The sequence below is a fragment of the Oryzias latipes genome, chromosome 17 (genome assembly GCF_002234675.1).
Source record: "Oryzias latipes chromosome 17, ASM223467v1".
Taxonomy (NCBI): domain Eukaryota; kingdom Metazoa; phylum Chordata; class Actinopteri; order Beloniformes; family Adrianichthyidae; genus Oryzias; species Oryzias latipes.
In genome coordinates this window covers 15,925,897-15,948,571 of record NC_019875.2, presented here as the reverse complement: position 1 = coordinate 15,948,571, position 22,675 = coordinate 15,925,897, and the positions used below count along the sequence as shown (strand labels likewise).

The following is a 22,675-nucleotide window of genomic DNA, read 5'->3' as shown; positions in this document are numbered from 1 at the left end:
GAAAAAGTCACAAAACAGATCAAAATGTTGACTCTGTCTAGTCACAATCGTTGTTGGGGAGTTTCTAAACGGGAAGGTCAGGTTCCAGTTTGAATGGGAAACTCGACTCAGGTGAGGTTGAATTGATCAAAGCGAAGGATCTGGCCTCCAGTAATATGATATCATACCATGCTCATGTTAGATGGAAGCTATGTTTTCTTCTTAATAAATGTGACCTGCAGGGAAAAAGGTGATGAAACTGAATCATCTTTTTTTCTTCCTTTTATTAAAACCTGTGTGTTTTAGAATTTATATTGAGTAAAACCCTTCAGCCATATATGTGTCATATGCGTGCAAGCATCTAATGACATCCTCATACATGTCTGCACCCCACAGTAAACCCAGATAAAACCTGATTTTTCCAGAAATAGGTTGCTCTGTCATCCACCCACAAACAGGGTGCCCCAAAAACTCCAGCTCCCTCTGAAACCTTTGGCTGAAGGCAGTTGCTTTGTCAGCAAAACCCTGCAAACACTGTCTTCATAACCAAATAAACACAGCTGCCAACAGCTCTTGGGTTCCATTGAGACCCACACATCCCTCACTCGGAGTAAACAACCCCAGCCAAAGCATTCCTCCTATTATTTTTCTAAAGCTACTGCATCCTCCGTTATTAGATTAGAGGTGATAGGAAACAGATTTGCAAGGGGGGAGTATGTAGCCTATGAGAAAAAGTCAAATAAATGAAGCTGGATGGTTATTGAAGCGAAATCTGCCTGTAAGACATTTTCCGTTATAGCGTGAGACAAATGAGGATTGTAAACAAGATTTTTTCAGGAGGATAAAAGGATGATAGAAAGCAGTGGGTGACTTCCAGCCAGCTGGACTCATCACTTCTTTATAAAATGTCTACTGCTCCAACCATACACCAGAGGAGAAGGCAGGACCAAGCAAGTCTCTTCAAGCTGCAGAGGAAAAATCCCCCCCCATCGGCCTTCCTCTTTTCCTACACGGACCACCCTCCACCGTTCCCCACCAGAGGAGTGCGTCTGCTGGTGCCACAGCTGTAAAGAGCGGGCCTTCACTCTCAGTGAAAGCAGAGGCATGAGTGTGTGGAGAATGGAAGGCGCAAGCCTGCGGTGGGAACACAACTGAGTTGCAGTGAGGAAAGCTGGCTGAACCCACTGACACAGGTGAGATTTCATTTCTATCCTATAATAATCCCTAAAGCCCAGTCTAAACGAATCAATTTTAAAATGACCTCGCAGTGATAAACAGGGTTTTCTTAAAAATTCTGTAACTTTGCATGCTGTAGTGTCCTCTTACAGTGCCTTTATTAAATCATAGCTGATTCTTTATGCCTGTAATTACAGCACTATGTTTCTGTCTTGTAAGCTTGCTGCCAAGAAATAGTCTGTGACGCAGACATCTGCAGTCCATCACAGGCTGCTTTGATCACCTTGTACAAAGCCTTTGTGTTTTCGTGTCTCCTAAGCAGACAGGCCTGATCCTTGTTGGACTCAATCATGAGATCATTTGTACGGGATTTGGGATCTAATAGGCCAAAAGCTTCAGTGGAGTTTTGATGAAAAGAAATGTCAGTGAGTTTGTGTCAGTGATGGGTGAACTAAGACTTTTGGCTCAAAATAAAGTTTTTTTGTTGTTTTTGTTGCAATGAGGAAGAAGCAGTGCTGGTTATTTCTGATTGGAAATGATACATCAACATAAAAAAAAGGTTTAAAAAAATGTGAAAGTGCGTTTGATGAAGAGAAGGACGATGGAGTGAAATGTGCTGGTTGGAACCGCTGGTGGATGAGATTTATGGCTCTGACTGAGGAGCCTCTATGTAAACACTGTCACTTCTGTCAGGGCGGAGACTGTCAGATTCATATTGCAAGCGCTGGAGTCATGCAGTCGTGCCAGCTGTTGGGGGGGGGGGGGGGGGGGGGGTATTGACTAGATGACCTGTGACTGCGGAAAAAAAAAAAGTCAAAAAGCGTCAAAAATTTGAAATCCAAACTGCAACTTTAAGCAACAAATAGGAGCCAGCTTTCCTGGCAACACTGCAGCTTATTTTGGCTCAAATACCTGTTTTCTATAATCTAAATTAAGAAACTGACAAACTTAGAGGGATGATTTATAAGGGGTGAAAATGAATAAAAGTATACAGTTTAAATTAAAGTGATCTGTTCCATTGAAAATAGTGGGAAACTCTCAAGAGGATGCCAAAACGAGACCACAGAAATGATTTAAAGCTGCCGCTGTGGTTGTCCTGACATCACCTATAACTGGTTCTTTGGCATTCTTGTGAAATTCTTGATGGATTTCTTTCCAAAAAGTGTCAGCTTTACTCAGAAGTTTTTAAACTTACTCTATCATCAGCATTACCTTTCAGTCAGGATTGTATTGACTGTTAGTAAAAGCCATTTAACAGCCCAACTGTGTCGATTGCGCATAAAAAAAGGGCTCCTTCTGTGAGCAAGCACCATCTCCACTTCATTTAGTGTCATGTCAAAAGCAATAAGACCAAAAAGGCAAACTTTCCTCCAAAAAAATAGACTCTAGAAGAATAAATCAGAGGTTTTCTATTGAAACTGCAGCTCTTTAAACTCACCATGTCCACCAGTTTATTACAACAGAGCTCAAGCAAACATCCAACCTTTTTCTTTAGGAACTGAAGGGCCTCAAGGTGTTTTGGAATACAGAAGAGAAACCATGTCCTAGAAAACGACAGATTTTTTAAAATCCATGCTGAAAACGGCATGATCATAATTAAAAGACTAAAGCGAACAAATTGCAATTATAATAAATCAAAATATGATCGAAGTGCGACTTTGGGAAACATTTTACAATGATCACAATTACATATAGTATGATAATGGCCTTAAGTGAAGCTTTTCTAAGTGTTGGCTCAAGTAGCTTTACGTGCTTTCCTCCTCACTAAAGCCCGCATCACAGAGCCACTACGTACATTTTGCACATAGTGGGTGGATGTAAATTGGTCATGCGTGAATATACATGGAAAAAGTGTGAAAAGTTGTGGTCTTTGTGTGAATTTTTCACAGACGTATCACAAATAAACCACGTCAAAACCGCAAAAGAAGTATGAATGAACCACGTAAATAAACGTAGTACATGAACTGTGCGTGATTATTGTGCTGTTTATACGGTGCCCCTTTTTTTCCAACCTTTTGCCACATTTCAGGCTGCAAACATAAAACTGTAATTTTTTGTGAAGAATCAACAACAACTGAGACACTATACTGAAGTGGAACGAAATGTGTTGGATATTGCAAACATTTTAAATAAATAAAAAATGGAAAAATTGGGCATTCAAAATTATTTAGCCCCCTTAAGTTAATACTTTGTAGCGCCACCTTTTGCTGTGATTACAGCTGCAAGTCGCTTGGGGTATGTCTGAAGACTGAAACGTTTGCCCATTCCTCCTAGCAAAACAGCTGGAGCTCAGTGAGGTTGGATGGAGAGCGTTTGTGAACAGCAGTTTTCAGTTCTTTCCACAGCTATCGATTGGATTCAGGTCTGAACTTTGACTTGGCCATTCTAACAGCTGGATATGTTTATTTGTGAACCATTCCATTGAGGATTTTCGTTATGTTTCATTGTCTTGTTGGAAGACAAATCTCCGTCCCAGTCTCAGGTCTTTTGCAGACTCCATCAGGTTTCTTCCAGAATGGTCCTGTATTTGGCTCCATCCATATTCCCCTCAATTCTAACCATCCTCCCTGTACCTGATGAAGAAAAGCAGGTCCTAACCATGACGCTGCCACCACCGTGTTTGACAGTAGGGATGGTGTGTTCAGGGGGAGGATGTGTTGCTTTTACGCCAGATATAACATTTTGCATCGTCGCCATAATGTTCGATTTTGGTTTTATCTGACCAGAGAACCTTCTTCCACATCTTTGGTGTGTCTCCCAGGTGGCTTGTGGCAAACATTAAACAACACTTTGTATGGATATCTTTAAGAAATGGCTTTCTTCTCGCCACTCTTCCATAAAATCCAGATTTGTGCAGTATATGACTAATTGTTGTCCCATGGACAGACTCTCCCACCTCAGCTGTAGATCTCTGCAGTTCATCCAGAGTGATCATGGGCCTCTTGGCTGCATCTCTGATCAGTCTTCTCCTTGTTTGAGCTTAAGGTTGAGACGGACGGCCGGGTCTTTGTAGATTTGCAGTGGTCAATGGGATGTTTAAAGCTTGGGAAATCTTTTTGTATCCAAATCTGGCTTTAAACTTCTCCACAGCAGTGTCTCAGTGTGTTCCTTGCCTGCCTGGTGTGTTCCTTGTTCTCCATGATGCTCTCTGCGATTTAAACGGACCTCTGAGACGATCACAGAGCAGGTGCATTTATACGGAGACTTGATTACATACAAGTGGGTTCTATTTATCATCAGTGGTCATTTAGATCAACATTGGATCAGTCAGAGAGAGAGAGCTTGCTGCACTGAAAGTAAAGGAGCTGAAAAATTTTGCACGCACAATATTTCAGTTTTTTTATTTGTTAAACAAGTTAGTTTGTTAAACTTCATGATTGTGTCCCACTCATTGTTGATTCTTGTCGAGTCTTACAAACGAGGTGACAATTTTACAGATTCATAACTAATAAGAAAGTAATAATGACAAAAAAGCTTCCAGTTGGCTCATAGAAAGCCTGGTGTAATGTAATAAAAAAATAAATACTACAGTCTTCTCAAATTTAGCACAATTGTTTGATACTTTTAACGGAAACATTGAAAGTATGCAGTAAGGAGGCCACTATTCACTAACGATAATGGCAGAACGTGTTATTTGGTTTCGAATGAGAATTGTTGCATCCGTACTTCATGTTACCCAAAATATTAGCAATCTTGCAAACATTAAATGAGCTTTGTTGTATTGTAATTACATTTTTTTTATCATTCCCTGTCAAAAAAAAAAAAACTTTGAGTTTTCATTTGCTGCAGATTTGATTCTCAGGTCTCAGAGAACTTTATCTTGTATTGCAAATGTAAATAAACGTTACTATGTTACAAATGCTTTGGAGGAAAGAACTAAAAGTTCCTCAACAACTCGAATTTCTGTGAAAGTTTAAAATTATTGCCAGAACTTTCGTCAGGCTTAAATGACTCTTAATTTTTCAGAAATAATTGATTTTCCTGTAAGGTCTGGAATAAAAGATGTAAAAATAAGAAAAAGAAAGAAAAAAGATCTCAACACTTGCTCACACTTGGACACCTGATACAGCCATGGTGAAGGTCATTATGGAAAAAAAAACGTATTGGAGACTGTAATGAAAACATATGAGCACAAATTTCTGGCAGTTTGGTGGAAGTCTTTGTAATAGCTTGTAGCAGAGAACAACTCGTGCCAAGAAAAGTCAAAGTTTTAAGGTCTGCTTCTTTTCACATTTACTCCTGATTCTTGGTTGCTTTAAAATAAAGCAGAGAGCCCGTCATTTCCCACAACAGCTAAACTCTGTATCTGACTCACAAGAAAAGTCAACTTAAACTGGACTAAAAAAGAAAACAATGCATTGTTCTTTTAACATCAAAATAAACAAAATACTTTTTAAAATGTTAAATTAAAATCTGAAAATCTAAAAGTGGGGGTCTGACAGTTATAAAACATTTTGTTGCACATTTTTTCTCACAGTTTTTCTCTCATTTGTTAGAGAATTTACACTTTATTTACAATATTAAGAACGCCAGGATTGCCGACCCTGTTTTGTGACTATCTGTGAAGGTTCCCAAAACTCTTGACTGTTGATTTCAAGGACACATTTCTGTTCTGACGACTCATTTTGATTATTTAAAGTCCTCATCTTTTGATCTTTTGTAAAAGGGTTCTCAGTGGCCTTTTAATTAGGGCTCTGCTGTTTTTAGCCAAAGAAAGACATAGTTTCTGCAGAGCGGCAGTAGTTCATCAGAAATTCACCTATGAGTTGTGATCAGGACTGTTGGCCCGAAGTAAGCCAACTCGCACATCCCATCATCCATCTGTTTACACTCTCTTCCACCAGCTTACAGCCCCTCATACTCCCAACCTAACATTAGGTGGGAGCAAAATGGCGAGCAATATCAGAACTATCCAGCCATACAGTTTTGATCCAGATGCCTGTTCTGACGAGGAAAACAAAGATGAGGGGGAAATTGACAGTTGTGACAATTTTTACATTACTGTTTCTAACCTAAAGCTCATTTAATCCAAACTTCCACACAAACAAGCTTCATGGGTCTGCTAATAAAATGGCTGCTAATAAATGAGTTTGCCTGTGTAGCACAAACACAAAATACATGGCTTGAGCTTAAACACAAGGTAAAATGTTACAACTGAAATGTAACACTGGGAAATAAGATCATAAAAGTGACTCAAATGGTTTAAAACATTTTACAATTTTAGACAAAACCGTTCAAACCCCCCAGGGGTTTGAGAACAAAGAAGAGTGCACTACCAATAGCAGGTCTTCGTTTACTAACTTCTTTCCTTTTTGGCTTTTCACTTCAGCAGGGTTCGCCACAATGAATCAGATAAGAAAAAGTGATTTGACCGATCGGGTGTGGCTATCTTAGATTTGATGTCTATATTTAGTTTGACAAAGATTTATTAAGTCGGATCCCTTTCCTGATACAACCCTCTGTATTTACCTGAGCTTGGGACCGCCACAATGAGACCCTGGCTCATTCTGGCTTGGGCCAGTTCATGGCTACATAAGGTGTGTATGCAACATTAAAATTAAAAAATGTGAAAAAGAATACATAAAAAAAAATTCTAGCATTAAAAGTCTTAAATGAGTGAACATGTGAGCTTTTGGACACTGTTTCTAGTCAGTGTCCGTGTCAGATAGAAAATGGTGACAGTTGATTGACACTCCGAAAGCAGATCCTTGGTTGTTGGATGGAGCAAAATGTTGCTCAGCAGTTGGAGCAGAAGCTTCTGAGTTGCAAATGGGACACAAGCTTGGTCAGAATCTAAAGTTGAAAAGCTTGACCTGGACAATATGTTAGTTGTGAATTTGCAAAATCCAATTTCTCAACTATGGCTGTATTATATGGCCAAAAGCCACAACACTGGAATCTGTTTACTCTCTGTTGTTGCTGCCACTGCAAGTACTGTCTTTACCATGGCAGATATGTCATATATTGAAATTGTCTTTCCAGAAGTAGTTGTCATCCAAGAATTACTGACTGTGTAGATATATTTTTAGTAGCCCACAGACACGTCAATCAAGCAGCTGAAACTTGATTGCTGTTCTTCTGATTTTCTATGTAGAGGCAAGAGTTTAACTCTCAAATTCCATAGAATTTTGCCACAGATTTGACTTACTTTCCCTGGGTTTTACATCGCTGGACACTTTTTTTTAGAATGTCAAGAGGCACACCCCTGTAATTCTTTCTCTGTCAATATCTCAGCAACTAAAAATATGCTTTAATTAAAATCTATTTTACTTACATATTTACTTGAACTTATTTGGGTCAATTGTAACGTTTTTGACACTATTACAACTGCCCCAACAACTAAACAGCTAAAACCCAACTAGACTAAAAGAAAGCTAAACATTTGCATACTTGACATGATACATGTTTGATAAGTTAAACTATAAGGCAAGATACGTAATTACAAAAATGTTGTAAATAAAAAAAGATACTTTATTACCTCGAAATTACATTTTACCTTGTAAATTGTAATTATTTTTCATGTTCAGGCTAGGGAAAAAATTGAGCATGTGCAGTGTGAAACAGATAACTCTTACTTGTTCCTGATTGGAGAAATTACAAGTGTTACAACTGACCCTGGTCTCCCTACATGGATCTAGTCTACAAGTGGATGCATCAGAATGGGACAGACCAGGAAGCTTGTGGCCTGCCATTGTAGCTTCTATGTCACAGCAACAATCTTTTTCAAACATCTTTTTTTCATCTGCTCCTCATTCACAACAACTTAAATAAAGAAATTCTTAGAAATGCAATTTTAAGCCCACTTTTCCGATATAGATGTCCTCTATTATGAGAAATGCCAAAAACACTTCAAATCTGCACTAATACCTATAAAGAAAAAGATTTTCATCCGCATTTGTACTTTTCTATAGGGTAAAACCAAAAGCTTTAGTTTTTGTGTCAATAATCTGTGGTACTAATGAGATGGCAAAAAAAAGAAAGCAAATATTAAAAAAAAGAATCTATTTTTGTTGACGCTTTAATGCCTTTCTCTGTCTTACAGATCTGCAGGTTGTTTGATGATATTTTGTGGGGACATCATGGGATCTGACACGTGGACCCTTTTGATTTTGTTTGGTCTGTCTCTCTGGAGTAGCAGTCAAGCTTTCACCAAGAACCCCATCCTCTCCCGGATACGAAGGGCTCCGGAGGCCAACGATGAAAACAAAAAGTGCTCTTACACTTTCCTGGTCCCCGAGCAAAAGATCACAGGCCCCATCTGTGCCGCCCGTGGCTACTCCACTGACAAGGACCGGGTGACGCGCCTGGATGTGGCAGCGGTGCGTGACCTTCTGTCAAAGCAGCGCAGGGAGATGGAAACTTTGAAGTTGGTGGTGGATGTGGACGGCAACCTGGTGAATGAGATGAAGCTGCTGAGGAAAGAAAGCAGGAACATGAACTCCAGAGTGACCCAGCTTTACATGCAGCTCCTGCATGAAATCATAAGGAAGAGGGATAACTCACTGGAGTTAGCTCAGCTGGAGACACGCATCCTCAACGCCACCACCGAGTCACTGCGCCTGGGCTCTCGCTACAGGGAGCTGGAAGCCAAATATTCTGCCTTGTCTGCAGTCGTCAACAATCAGTCCGTGCTGATTGGAGCGCTGGAGGAGCGCTGCATGCAGCTACACAGTCGCAGGCATGAGCAAACACCACTGGGGCCTCCGCTGGTGCAGGTGGTGCCTGAGAACATTCCAGTCAGTGTGCCACGTTTCACCAATGAAATTACAAGGGTCAACACCCGCGGGGTGGCACGTGAAAGGGGCTCTCGCTCCGGACCCTCACCTACAAGCAGCACCCTTGAAGTCTCAAAGTCTGAGAAGAATTTCAGTTCAGAAGGTGAGTTTTAGAAATGTCTTGATTTGTTTTGTCAATCTTGTCTGTTTCAACCAATGGCATTGATTTCAATTCAGTTAAGTTCATTTTTTAAAGTTGACTTAACATTTACTTAGAATCTGTTTCAACTAGAAAAATATGTTATTTTGTTTGATTGGGTTAGTTCAGTTTAAATGAAAAGGTCACCATTCAATTTAAATAAATGTGCCAGTTCACAACAACAGCTTTTTTAAAGACCTATTCCAAGGAACATTGCATGTGAGTCAGGAGCGGAAAAACACGCTTTTGAATGACAGCCCACAAGCTTCCTGCTCCACTCTATTCTGATGCATCCATTTTGCAGGGGGGCTGTTAGCTAGTGGAGGAGAGTGTCCCCAGATGGAGATCGGGAAGTGGGTTGCTCCACGCCAATGGTCCCACCCACAATACAGAAATGAATTTCTAATATACTCCTCCCGCTCTGCAGAAACTGTTCTTGAATTCCACACAGGTCTTTTTCATTTGGGCTAAACACTGTGTGGTCTTAGTTAAAACACTAGATAAATAGATCAAAAGATGATCGGAGTGGGACGTCAAGGGACATATCATAAAAGCAGCATTAAACTAATGCGTAATTCAATGTCAGTCAAGATTTTTATAATTCTGTTTGGTGACAAAACATTAAAATTAGGCCAACTTTTTTATATTTTATGAAGATTATTATTAAAACTGAAGTTTTAATCATCGGTTTAAAGACAAGAGAGAGAGGATTTCACCACATCTTCACAATTTTAAACCTTCTCAATGTGTGAGAAACCTGGGCGTACTTTTTGACTCTGAGCTAAAGTTTAACCCACACATTAAAAATGTCGTTAAGACAGGATTTTGTCATCTTAAAAACATTGCCAGAGTCCGCCCGTTCCTCTCTCTTGCCAGCACAGAGGTGCTGATGCATGCTTTTATTTTCAGTCGTTTAGATTATTGTAATGCCCTGCACTCTGGTTTTCCCAAAAAGTCTATTTCAAATCAACAACTACTGCAGAACTCAGCACCACGAGTTCTGACGAGGACCAGAGGGCGGAAACACATTACACCAATTTTGAAATCACTGCATTGGCTCCCTGTGCGTTTCAGGATTGATTTTAAAATTCTTTCAATGGTTTATAAATGTTTTTATCGTCTTGGGCCTTCTTATTTAAATTATATTCTTTTATAGTATGAGCCCTCGCGGACACTGAGGTCCTCCGGTGCTGGCCTATGAGTTGCTCCGAAGGTGAGGACCAAAACTTATGGTGAGGCTTCGTTCTGCCATTATGATCCTCGCCTGCGGAACAGCCTGCCGGAGAACCTCAGGGCCGCAGAGACTGTAGACGTTTTTAAGGAGAGGCTCAGGACCTACCCTTTTAATTTAGCTTTTAGTTCATTTTAACTGCTAATTTATTCTATTAGTTTTAGTATAGGCTATTTTATGTATTTAATTTCATTTTATGCATCTCTGTCTCAATTTTATGTTTTTATATACATCTTATGTCTTTAATTTTAGTATCTTATCATGATTTTAGCCCCAGTGTTTCTTGTAGGGATCTTTTCTTCCAGGGCTTGGTCGGTGGTTGTTGGCACGGTTGCCGCCCTTGCTGGGGCAGCTGGAGTCTAACTTTGCAGCTTCATGGCTGTTAAGTGGACACCAGTATTGTCCCAGTCTGGGTGGGCGCTGTGGCGATGTTCCTATGGCCAGGCTGCCTCCTGCTATGAAGAGATTCCCAAATACTATTTCCTCACAGCAGAGCCAAGCCATACTTGTTTTTTTGTTTGCTTATTTATTTATTTATTGTTATTTAAAGTTACACAGTCATTATTCTTTATACGTGGGGGCCATGGGTCATGTGTTTTAACGGATGGGAGTGGGAAGGGTGAAGGGTCGGTTGGGCTTTTACTGTAATATTGTGTGTTTTCTGTTTTTAATGTTAAAGTGCTTCGAGCTGCGCAAAATGCATGAGAAGCGCTATTTTATAAATAAAGTTTGATTGGATTTGATTTGATTTGGTAACCAAAACAGTGAAAATTTTAAATGTAATGCTACTAATTGAGCACACATCTGGGAGACTGTGGAGAGGAATTACTTCCTTCAATCGGAAGGAACCATCTGCCATGGCCGGGGTCAAAGAGGACAGGAAAGAGTCAGACAAACACAAAAAAAACAAGTAAGAGTGATTAAGACGGTGAAACATTCATCAGGTCAGATGGTCTGATGCATTTTTACATTCATTGTACAGAAAAAAGAGTATTTAACTTCGATTGATGGCTCCTGTTATTGTTGTTACTTTACATTTCTCAGATTTAGGCACAAAGGTCCAGAGCAGTCATGGGAAAGTGTGGAGCGGTCATAACTTTGCAAGCCAACCATAATAATCTATGACCTTGAACACAGCTGGAGATGTGCTTGTGGCCTCATTTCACAGGTTAAAGATGTGCAAAGTCAGCCTGAACTCTGCTCCATGCTCTGCAGAAGAAACGCAGACCGTGATGGAAACAGAAAGTGCTGCAACGTTTGGATGGAGTCAGAGGGTAGTTAAGACGTGACAAGCCTGATTATTCTCATCTGAAGAATTTCCTGACACTTTTAGGTTGCCGGTATCCAACAAAAATAATGAGTTTTTAGATCAGCTTCGTGTAAAAACCATCTTTTGGAAAACAGTTCCACTGCCTGACATGCACACAAAACCTGGGCTGGCACTACAGACTTTTCACACACAGTAACAGTTTTTCTTCAGGGAAGTTAGACAGATTTTTCTTGAAGTGACTATTATTATTAGTTTTATATAATTAGCAGAGAGGCGGTTACTCGCCCGTTGAATAAACCCACTGCTACATGTGTTGTCAATGAAAAGTCCCACTGAGGACGTGTTGAATTACTTTGGAAAAAAGCAGTCAACAAAGACAGTTTAACAAAGTGTCCATTATGGTCCTGCATGTCCAAAAGTAGCCCGGATACAGCTGAACATGTCTCAACTTCCTTAAATTTGATCATTATTAGTAATAATAAATGAATATAAATATAGAAAACTATGGTGATTTGACCAAAAATTGAAAAAAATAATTAATAGATAGAATAGCCCCAATAGGTATGAGGCTGGATCCATTGGGTCCAAATGGTAAATGGACCTGCTTTATGTCAGACTTTTCTGGACTTACTGATGTGTCAAAATGATTTCCACCACATCATAAAGTCCATTCATGAACACTCTTTTACCCTTACAAGTTTGCCCAATGATGAATAAAGTTTAGTTTCAGTTCAAACTATCAAATTAATATCTGTTTTAAAGCCTAAAAAATCCTACTAACCCTTCTTATCTAAAACCAAACATTGACAACCATCCCTAATACAAAAGTGAAAGAATCAATGCCGCCCCCCCCCCCCCCGCCCCCCCAGCGTTCACACCAAACATGTGATAAGCATTGAAGAAAATGTTCATGAACTCATATTATTATGGCTCAGAGCGTTCACACTGGACTGTCAGGAACTGTCAGGCGAGAGTTTTGTATTCGGGAGCCAGAAATGCACATTTACATGTGTTTACATAGACTTTTATTGAAAGTGGTGCAGGGGGCGGTGTGAATGTAGCTTAAGAGTTTCATGAAAGGTTTGAGCTCATTTTAAATCTAATACCAGAAACATCAAGCAAATAGGGGAAAAGGGTGATGTTTCCTTACGCACAACATCCTCTATTTTAACAACAGTTTCAAAAAATGTAGCTTGAGAAGGAAAATTTCCTCGTCAGCTTCAAGCTGAAGATCTGGATTTTTATGTTGTTGTTTTTTCTTCATGAAGCTCCAAGTGTCTTTATTTTTGGTGTAATTTCTGGACTGTTACCAAGCTGATTTCCATCAAAACACTACTTTGAAAATAAGGCATCCTCTTTATTTAATCTGGAGGATGAAGGGGGTCACAGTTTGGTCATTTATAATACAATGTTTGTAGATCAAGTGCACAACTATCTTTTTCTTTATGCAACAGAGCTCTAATCTGCATTCATATATCTTCTAAGACAACAGTTTAATGATACTGCCATCTCAGCTGTATGCACACTCATATAGTCATGCTTTAAGGTCCAGTTTTTTCTCAAAAATGCCTTTTATTTAAGTGTCCATTATTAAAAACAAATTTTTAATTGATAATCCAACATTTTAATCTTTTCCCTTCATTCATTTTCTTTAATGTACACTGTTTCCCAACTTGTTTCCTAAACTGGGAAATATATCCCTTGGAAGAAAACCTTTTTTGAAATTAGTTTTTTTTTTTTTACTGCTTACTTTTCCATTTATTTAATGGTCCATATTTAACTTTTTTAATGAACGATTTTGAAATAAACTTAAACTTTTCCTGTTTGAAACAGTTTGTTTACTCTATTTTGAAAGAGTTTCCAGCGACCTTTTTATTATGATTATAACAAGGGTTTTTTTTGCCAAAATCAAATGCTGTGTCATTTTCTAGAACATAGTTTCTGCAGAGCGGCAGTTCATCAGAAATTCACCTCTGAGTTGTGGGCGGGACTGTTGGCGTGGAGCAACCCCGCACTTTTTACCCTCACCATTGCAGAGTAGAGCAGGGAGCCTGTGGCCTGCCCAGCGTATTTTCAACGTCACAAATAGGTTCTTTTTCAAACAGCACAATTTCAATAAAGAACTTCTCAGAACTGCAATTTTGAGCTTAATTTTCTTAATTTATTTCACCCAACATCAGAAAATGCCACAAGAACATGTTACAAAGAACAAAAACACAAAATTCATTGGATCATAAAGAAGGTGTGAAAAACGTCCATGATGACATTTTATTATAGAACATCCCATTTATTTGTGTGCAGTGGGCATGTTTTTTTCCCTCTCCTTGTTGACCCTTTTGTCCTTCAGGTCCTTTCAGGGACTGCTTAGACGCTCAGGAAGCCGGCCACATCACCAGCGGCATGTACCTGATCAAACCAGATGAAACAGAGAGACCTGTGCAGGTCTGGTGTGAACAGAATATTGACAACGGGGGTTGGACTATAATCCAGCGCAGAAAAGACGGCTCGGTTAACTTCTTCAGGAACTGGGATGACTACAAGGTAGTGACACAAACACTTCCTCTGCTCTCTTTGGCCAAGTCCTGGTTGAGCTTGTCCACATGCACATTTAAAGTCAAAGTATTTTCGGATTTCTGAATAATGTGATTCAAGTAACAGTCAAAAACTTATAACATAATTATGAAAAATCAAGTTAGAAAAAATATTTGGCCCAAATATTATTGTGTCTTTGTGCTTGTATACCTGAATATGTGAGTTATTATTTCTTATTTCATGTTTGTGCATGCATAAAAAGAAGAAAGACTTTTAATGACTAATATCTCTGTAAGGACACCAGGTTTTTCCAAATTCCTATGGTAAGAGACCCCTGGCTATAAAACAAATACCAGGTGATGTGTATGTTGAAAAGGAACAAGCTGTCTTAAACTTTCAGGTTTCTTCTGCTTATGTAGCATTAAACTATACCTGGAAGTTTTAGCAAATAATTCAGGAGGTAGCTTTAGTGCAGTGACTGGCTTCGGATGAACACTTACAGGTGGATTTATGCTGGAAATACAATTTTTTAAGTACATTTTTTACCTTTTGAAACTCGGACTTCTTTGGGGACAGGACATCATATCACTTTTTTTAAGGCGATTAGCCCTGAAATAGTTACAGGTTGAGCTTGAATTCCTTCACTAGTCACTATATAGTGCACTATATGGTGGGTTTGCCATTTTGCAGTGCTGCCCAAATGTACAGTCCCAAAATCCAGTGCCCTAGAACTTTCCCAGAAGTCTCAGCAAAAACCCAGTGTGCAGCGATGCTCACTGGATTGGCAAATATCGACTACAATGCATTGCATTTGAAGTATTTGGGGGAAAAAAACTGTTTACATTTTTTTTTTACAAATGATCCAAGTTTTCATCATCAGAAACAGCAGGTTCATAAATATTCTTCATAAAATACCAATATTTAGTGAGTATTGTTTTTGGATTGCTTTTAAATACCAGGGCACTAGATAGTCCCACACTATTAAAGTTTTTAGCAGTTAGGGAGCAGGGAGGGAAAACATGGTGCTGTAGTGGAAAATCCACAAAGAGCAACTTCTGCAGTAAACAGGAGGAAAATATCCTGTTAAATAGGATGAAAATTGTCACAACATTATTCTTCCTAGTAAATCAAATGCATGTTTTTTATGGCATTAAGATAGTATTATAGCACAAGGCTCAGATTGGCCAAACTGTGAGGAAGAACACAGGGCAAAAAAAACGGCTTTATCAAATATTTTGACAATGACGTTTGTTTCATCCTCAAAGTATGTCATATCTAGTTACCATGGCGATAGGGGAGGAACTGTTCTGCATTGCTGGCGTGTAGAGATTTTGTTAACTGTCTGGCACAAATCCATTTGCTGATTGGACAAGCTCCAAAAATTCCCTACTGGCTAAAAGGTTTTGAACCTTCAAATTAAAAAAACTCTTTGAATTTAAAATGGTCTCCTTTTATAATGATTTTTAACTAGAGGGAGAGACCTATATTTTTTTTCAAATCAAAAAAAGACCCTACAAAGTCCTCAAAATCCATCTTTTGCTGTTTGCTCTCACATCAAGGCATCTGATGCTAAGATTGTGAGTCTTAGTACTAACTCTTCCATTAGTGTATTTACTATGTTTTCTAATTTTTATGGCCATATACAGCAGAAGTACCATTACACAAGCCTCTGCTGTTTTGCCATCATCTTGTGAGCCACAGTTCATGTGTTTTTTAACTTAAAGTCATGCATAGTTCCCTTTCAGCAGTCATACTGCTCCTCAATCCATTGGGCTGAGATTTGCATTATGAAATATAAGATGCCACACTAAGAAGTTATGTTCCATAGCTCAATCTACAAGAATGTCTTCCCAAAACCACCTCTACTACGGGTGTCTTTAGATGGATTGTTGGTTGACCTCACACACTCAACTGTAAAGACTTTTCTCATCAAAGCACTCTGAGATTTAGATGGAGTATTAGGCTCCTTGACCTGTAATCCACTATTCCAGTCAGTCTTCCCCACCTTTGCATGTGAAATTGGATGCTAAATTATTCAATTCAACACAAATTTGTCTCAGTTTGTGCACACGAACACACAGACACCCAGCGTTAAACTGAAACCCTGCATCAATCATCATCTGCTGGCTCGCTCAGCTAATCCGCAGTCACAAACCTCAACCTCCTCTGCACACTGAAGTCCTCTGAAGAGCTGGTATCCAGACACAGACGGCTCATGGTTTCTCAGCACAAGTGCTCTAGCCAGTTTTCCCATTAGTCATGAGATCTGTGGGATGTCAGAAACATCACCCCGAGGGTAAATGCTTATTTTCCAGCTTAAGATCAACAACAGACTTTTCTTACTTATTTCATAGACAGGGCTGCATTCTTTATCACAGCTCTTTTTAATTCCTTTTGAAATTTTCCTTAATTATAGTTCTTTTTCCAAAACATCATCAGAGACAGACCTTCCCTTTTGTCCTGCAACGTCTAAGAAACAACCCCCAGTTATTTCCTGTAATCTTTTCTTAACCTCGCCTCTAATTTTCCTCTTATCCAGAGTGGCTTTGGCAACATAGATGGGGAATATTGGCTTGGCTTGGAAAGCATCTACAAATTAGGAAGGCAGGGAGACTACAAGCTGCTCGTGGAGATGGAGGACTGGATGGACAAGAAGGTCTACGCTCAGTACAGCAGCTTCCACTTGGAGCCGGAGAGCGTGGGATACCGCCTGCGGCTGGGCACCTACCAGGGCAACGCTGGGGATTCCCTAAGCAGCCACAATGGTAAACAGTTTACCACTCTGGATCGAGACAAAGACGCCTTCTCAGGTAAAAAGTGTCCAAAAACTGTTTGTGCAACTGCCTTGTATTGTGTTCTCCAATGTGAATCCCTTCATGTTGTGGTACAACTAACAAGGTTGATATTTTTTATGCCAAAACAAGGGTTAGGTCCTACTTACAGTGCCAATACAATTGTCTACAAAGTACAGTTCTTTGGGTTACAAAGGTCCCTGTCTCTTTCATTGGCACAGATTAGCTTGGCCTAATTCTAGAGATGTGCCACGGTGCAGTTTTCTGGGCATGAAAACATTATGGTTGTACTGTGAGTGAAGAACTTACATTTTGTCGTCAGCTGAGCAAAAATACTTTGCAACCTGCGCCCTATTGGTTCGATTTCAATAAGGAGAGATATTAGGAATGCAAGTAACAAAATGTGCGTGAAATAAGTCCATGGTCCTTGCGATTAGGCTCTGATGACATCTTGCATGGTCTGGATGGACTCTGTCGTACCATAGATTAAATAACCCCCCAGAGTCTAGACGCTGATGGTGACTAATAGTTTGGCCTCTAACCACCATCAGAGCCAGACGCTGATGGTTAGAGGCCAGATCATGCCACAGCATTGCTCTGGGTGGGGGGAAGCAGTATACGAAATGTCTACAATGCAGAGACAGACAACCCTTCATAAATTTAAAGGAGAAATATTTGATTGTGATTGGCTGAGAAGAAAGATGGGCTATTTAGCTGTATCAATGTGAAGGCCTTATTGACGATGATGTGTAAAGTGACGGAAAAAAACTACCAATGTGAAGATAAAGGGGTCTATCTGATCTGAAGATAAAGTTGAGCATCTTAAAGTAGACTTGACTTAAACAGACCACAAACACAATTGGTCAGGTGTTTTAGGAAGCTGTAACTCCTCCCCCTGCTTAAAGAAGGACAAAGCATCACCTCCTATTGTATAGGTGTGTGTAGTACCTGTTCCCACTTCCTATGACACCAGAGGTACAGAAGGAAGCTTTTGGAAAAAGGACAAATCTAAAAAAGGTCAAATTTAAGGGATCGGAGAAGATGAACTGCTGTTTTGTTCTACTTAGAAATGCGATGGTTTCCAATTTGTCATTTAAATTTTATTTATTATTTATTTTTAATATTACAACATTCAGTTTTACCTCTACAACAAGACAACCATGAGTGGTCTCCTTCAAATAAACTGCCAGTTTTATAAATCGTATTCGATAGCTCTATTTGCATCACAACTGCAGACGAAACTTTCTTTCTTAACTGCCTGTTACAATTGTAGCTGTAGTCAACATCATAATATGTTAACCAACAGTGATGGAATATTTTTTTAACATAGGGGGAAGTCAAACTTGAATGGGCTGTGGTCTAGTGTATTTGCATGTAGCCGGAGTCCCACAAAGTTTTCAGAAACACATTTACTTCCTTTTGCAAATAAGGAGGAGTGATAACTCACTTGAATGCATGACCTCTGCCACCTTTTCCTCCTTCACTGTGGGGAAGTCAAAGCCCACAAACTATAAAGTAGGCGTCTGCCTTGGGAAAGAAGATTTTTAAGGTTTTTAAACTGTTTGGGAAGATTACATTGATCTTTTAAAGATGCACTTTGATAAAAATTGTGTTTTTGGTGTTTTTAACATGTTCTTGTGACATTTTTTGTCAATTTTGGACATATATTAGGAAAATTATGCACACATTTTAATTTCTGTGTATTTAAATTGTTATGAATCGGGAGCAGGCATTTGAAAAAGATTTGTGAACTCGAAAGTATGATGGCCCGGTCCAAGCTCCGCTCCATTCTGATGCATCCACTTGCAGACAAACAGATCCATGTCTGTCCTTGTTTTCCTCATCTGAGCTGGTATCGGGATCACAACTGTACAGCTGGATAGCTCCAATATTGCTCGCCATTTTTGCTGCACCGGTAAGGTTGGCATTGTGAGTTGGTGGGACTTAGTGGGTTAGTTATGGGCGACAGTAAGTGGGGGCAGGTTTGTTCCACACCAAATGTCCCGCCCATAACTCAGAGGGCAAATTTCTATTAAAGTACTGCTGCTCTACAGCAACAGAGTCCTAGAAGGCAACAACGTAATCACAATTAAAAGTCCACTGAGAACGCCTTTAGGATAGATCAAAAGGTAATCAAAGTAGAACTTTAAATCCCACCATGTTTGGTGAACAAAACAGATTTTTTTCATGTTTTATTTGAATTCCAGCAACACTGCATCTTTGGGGAAATGTGATGATTGTTAAAGCTTAAATATTTTTTTCCTGTTTTCCAACAATAGGCAACTGCGCCCATTTCCATAGAGGAGGCTGGTGGTACAACGCTTGCGGCCAAGCCAATCTGAACGGTGTCTGGTACACCGGGGGCGTGTACCGCAGCAAATTCCAGGACGGGATCTTCTGGGCTGACTATGGCGGAGGGTTCTACTCCATGAAATCTGTGCGCATCATGATCAGGCCCATAGACTGAGACCAGAAGGGACAGCCACAGAAACTATTGCAAATCTCGGACACCAACTTGACTCAACAGTAAATGGACGCTCTCTGCTGGATGAAGCACACCACTGGAGGTGACCAGAGAGCTGAAAGCCATCAACAGCACACATCAACTCTCCTTTTCTAGCCAAACCATTTAAAAAGATGTAGGACAAGCTTCACAAACCACAGCATATGCTTAATGGTTAAAGATATGTAAGAATACCTGCCAACACGTCGCAGTTTATACAAGCTCTGTGCCTGAATGACTCTGTTTTCGCATAATTTCCTCTTTTTTTCCCATGAAAAGGTGCCACAGGATATGAGTGCTGCTTATTCTACCTCACCAAGTAAATATTCTGTTGCTGACACTTAGTATTCCATCCTCTAAAGGTACTTGAACTTGGAAAAAGCATTATCTTAAACCCTATTTAGACCTATGTAAGCTCTATATTCACTTCATCTCATCAGAAAGGCAGCAATTCATCCACTTGATTGCACAAAAACACGACTGTTTTTGTTATAAACCAAGACACTCAAAATGACCCTTTTTTTACTGCATGTTTTGATTCTTAGTCTATGTTCAGATGACCAGAAAGTATAATTTATGAGTATAATTAAGTTATCACAACAGGGAAAAGGGCCAGGTGTCCTAAGGGAGCTTTAAATGATCCTACAGAAAACAAAACCCATTTCCTCGACTGAAAACAGGACAATCATTCTTTAAGTGAGCTTCCATGTAAATTGCAGTTTCATGTTTTTCTCATTTGGAGTTTGATTAAAGTTCAGCTTGAATCTGGGGGGAAAAAATTGTATCATTGTGTGGGGGAAAAAAAGGTGGAATTACGGTTTGTTCTGAGCGGTTTTTGAGCACCAAAAAAATGTGCCGACAAGGCGTGTTAAGAGTTTTAAGCGCCGGGACAGACAACCAGAAACACATTTCTGAAAACCAGACAGGATAGAGCAAGAAAGGGAGAAGGAGGAATGGGGTTGGAGGGAGGGGATGGACTGGGATGGAATCGGTCCAAATTTCCAAGTCATTTGCCACGTTCACCCTCAAAGTCCTGTTTTGAAATGCAGAAAAACCTACATTCTTTCCACAGTAGACGTACTTGATGTGTGTGTTTTTGTTAAAAAAAAAAGGTCTTTGACTGACAAAGTCACGGATCCTTTCACTCTGTAATCACCTCCAAAGATGGAAATCCTCTTAGGGGAACCATCTCAGACGGGATGGGGGTCGAAACTGGGGGTTTGCTTCAAACAACACACATGTAAGGCAAGGGGCCTTATTGGTGTCTGATCTGAAAATAGACTTAAATATTGTTGTAGTTCTTTTTACTTTTTTATTCAACCACAAAGAGCCTCCCACCCATCTCCTTTAATTTTTTTTTTATAAAGGAACAAAACTCAAAATGAGGAAAATAAACTTAAAACAGAAGACTGTTTTCTGTAAGTGAGTGTTTATGCACTTTGTAAAAAACAACAAAAAAAGAATTATTATGTCAAAAGGCAGCAATAAAACTTGAAACCAATTAAACCCCGCGTCTGGAAGTCTCTTTATGGTCTAAGGAACTCAAACAAAAGTTTGAAGTTTCTTTGAAAAACAGTTGCAGAAAAAGTCTGGTTGCTTAGAAGCATGATGTAAATAAACCAAAGCTCCATGAAGATTTTGGCACAGTTTTGCACAAACCAAAGCACTTTTCTTGTTTTTGTGAAACATTCATAAGTGTATCACATCTTCATCTGTACTACTTTTTTTCTTTTTGTTTATAGCCCATGCAGAATTTTTTTCTGTACTTCAAAGACAATGAAGGAAATGATCTCATCCGAATGCGTGTTAGTGTGGGAACTGGGGGATCAGAAGATGACCTCTAACTTCTCAACAGCAACTACCAAAATAAAAGCTTTTGTTTTAATTGAAAATAGAATTTTGAGCTTTAATTAAAATTATTTTTATGCCTGTGTGGGCATGATGTTTTAGTGACAGTTGAATAGATTGGGAAAATGTCTGTCAGGATCAGGGGCATTTTTTTTTTCAAGTTTCACCACATGAGGCAAATGGCAGTTTGTTTTTTTGGTCAAAACCACAATTATTTGTATTTTCCTGTTGTTTTTGTCTTTTAAGGCTAACAAATAAATGTATCTACGCTAGAATTTGTTTTAAATCATTTATAATCCTTTGGTTTCTCCTTCCTGTCTGTTTCAACCTGACTTTGTTAGGAGCTGGTGGTGTAGGACCCAAAAATGCAGGACACCAAGTTTAACATATAAACTTGAACGAGACAAAACCATAGAAAGCAAAAAGGTGAAAGAGCAGACGACCTCACAAGAACAAACTGAAAAACAGTCACTTCTATAGGCTGAAGGCAATCAACTGAAATCAAGTCAGCTGAGGATCATAATTAACCTGAAACTGGTGTGACTGACAAAAAGGGACAATTCAAAGCAAAACATGATCAAACCCATAACATGACAAAATCCTCACATGACAATCCTCACAATTTAAGATGTGCGCCATCCTTTTTGACTCACGGTGTCTTCTGCTTGATTAACATCCCAAGCCTCGATTCCACAGAGCACTACGCTCCGGTTTAGAAAGGCCCAAGCAATTCAGGTGAGCTAACCACTCAAAGTTGGACCGCCAGCGCCTGTGGGGTGTAGACCGTCATAATAATGTGACTACAGCCAAAGCGAAGCTATTAGCAACAACACTGAGGGTCACCCAGCAGCCATTTTTTTTCCACTTGGCTTTTAAAATACTTTGTACAAGTCACTCTGCCAAGGATTGTAAGGACTGTTTGTTATTCCAGTGCCAACCAGACCTTGCTGTTCGTTGTGGGCATCTTTTCCTGAGACACGTTGACTGATAGACAAAAAATTGGATGTTTGGAAACATCTGTGCTGGTTTGGCACTTTCTTTTGTCTTAATGACCTTCCAATCAACGGGTTTCAGTAGCTCAATTTTTCTATGAACCTACAACCAATGGTGAGCCAAAGTTGATACGGATCAGTCTGGCTTAATGGGTCCATTTTACAAAGGAAACCCTCAAAATACTGGACTGGACTGTACCGCTCAGTGGAAACGAGGCTTAAGGTTTCCACTTGATAGCTGCTTTAACCAGCTCACTGTTTGGGGGTGTGACCTTTAAGATAATGTTTAAATGCAAATTTAAATCAAGGCCCCCGAAAGACATTTACATTTAAAAAGTTTGTTTAAAGCTTGTTTAGAGTGTAAATGCAAAGGATTTCACATCCTATATAGGTTTTGGAGTGTAGTGTTTATGTAAAGCTTTATCAAATGAAGCACAC

The 22,675-nt window shown here is 39.5% G+C and overlaps 1 protein-coding gene across 2 annotated transcripts; it reads left to right on the top strand.

Moving 5' to 3' along the window:
* Positions 1–781: 781 nt before the first annotated feature.
* LOC101173501 (angiopoietin-related protein 1) lies at positions 782–22,675 on the top strand. Of its 2 annotated transcripts, XR_002292168.2 has the most exons (6): positions 782–1,172; positions 8,198–9,033; positions 13,918–14,111; positions 16,642–16,912; positions 19,174–19,442; positions 22,627–22,675. XR_002292168.2 is itself a non-coding variant. In XM_004078981.4 (5 exons), the coding sequence occupies exons 2-5, from the start codon at positions 8,214–8,216 to the stop codon at positions 19,359–19,361; spliced, it is 1,473 nt and encodes a 490-aa protein (XP_004079029.1). In that variant the 5' UTR covers positions 782–1,172; positions 8,198–8,213; the 3' UTR covers positions 19,362–21,520. The 2 variants fall into 2 exon arrangements, 1 of the variants encoding a protein (XP_004079029.1); XM_004078981.4 differs by lacking the exon at positions 22,627–22,675 and having other exon boundaries at positions 19,174–21,520.

Bases quoted from the DNA above. Each gene is read 5' to 3' on its own strand.
- LOC101173501 (XM_004078981.4), top strand. From the start codon at position 8,214: ATGATATTTTGTGGGGACATCATGGGATCTGACACGTGGACCCTTTTG. The intron at 9,034-13,917 runs GTGAGTTTTAGA...TTTGTCCTTCAG, and splicing joins GAAGAATTTCAGTTCAGAAG to GTCCTTTCAGGGACTGCTTA. The intron at 16,913-19,173 runs GTAAAAAGTGTC...TTCCAACAATAG, and splicing joins AGACAAAGACGCCTTCTCAG to GCAACTGCGCCCATTTCCAT.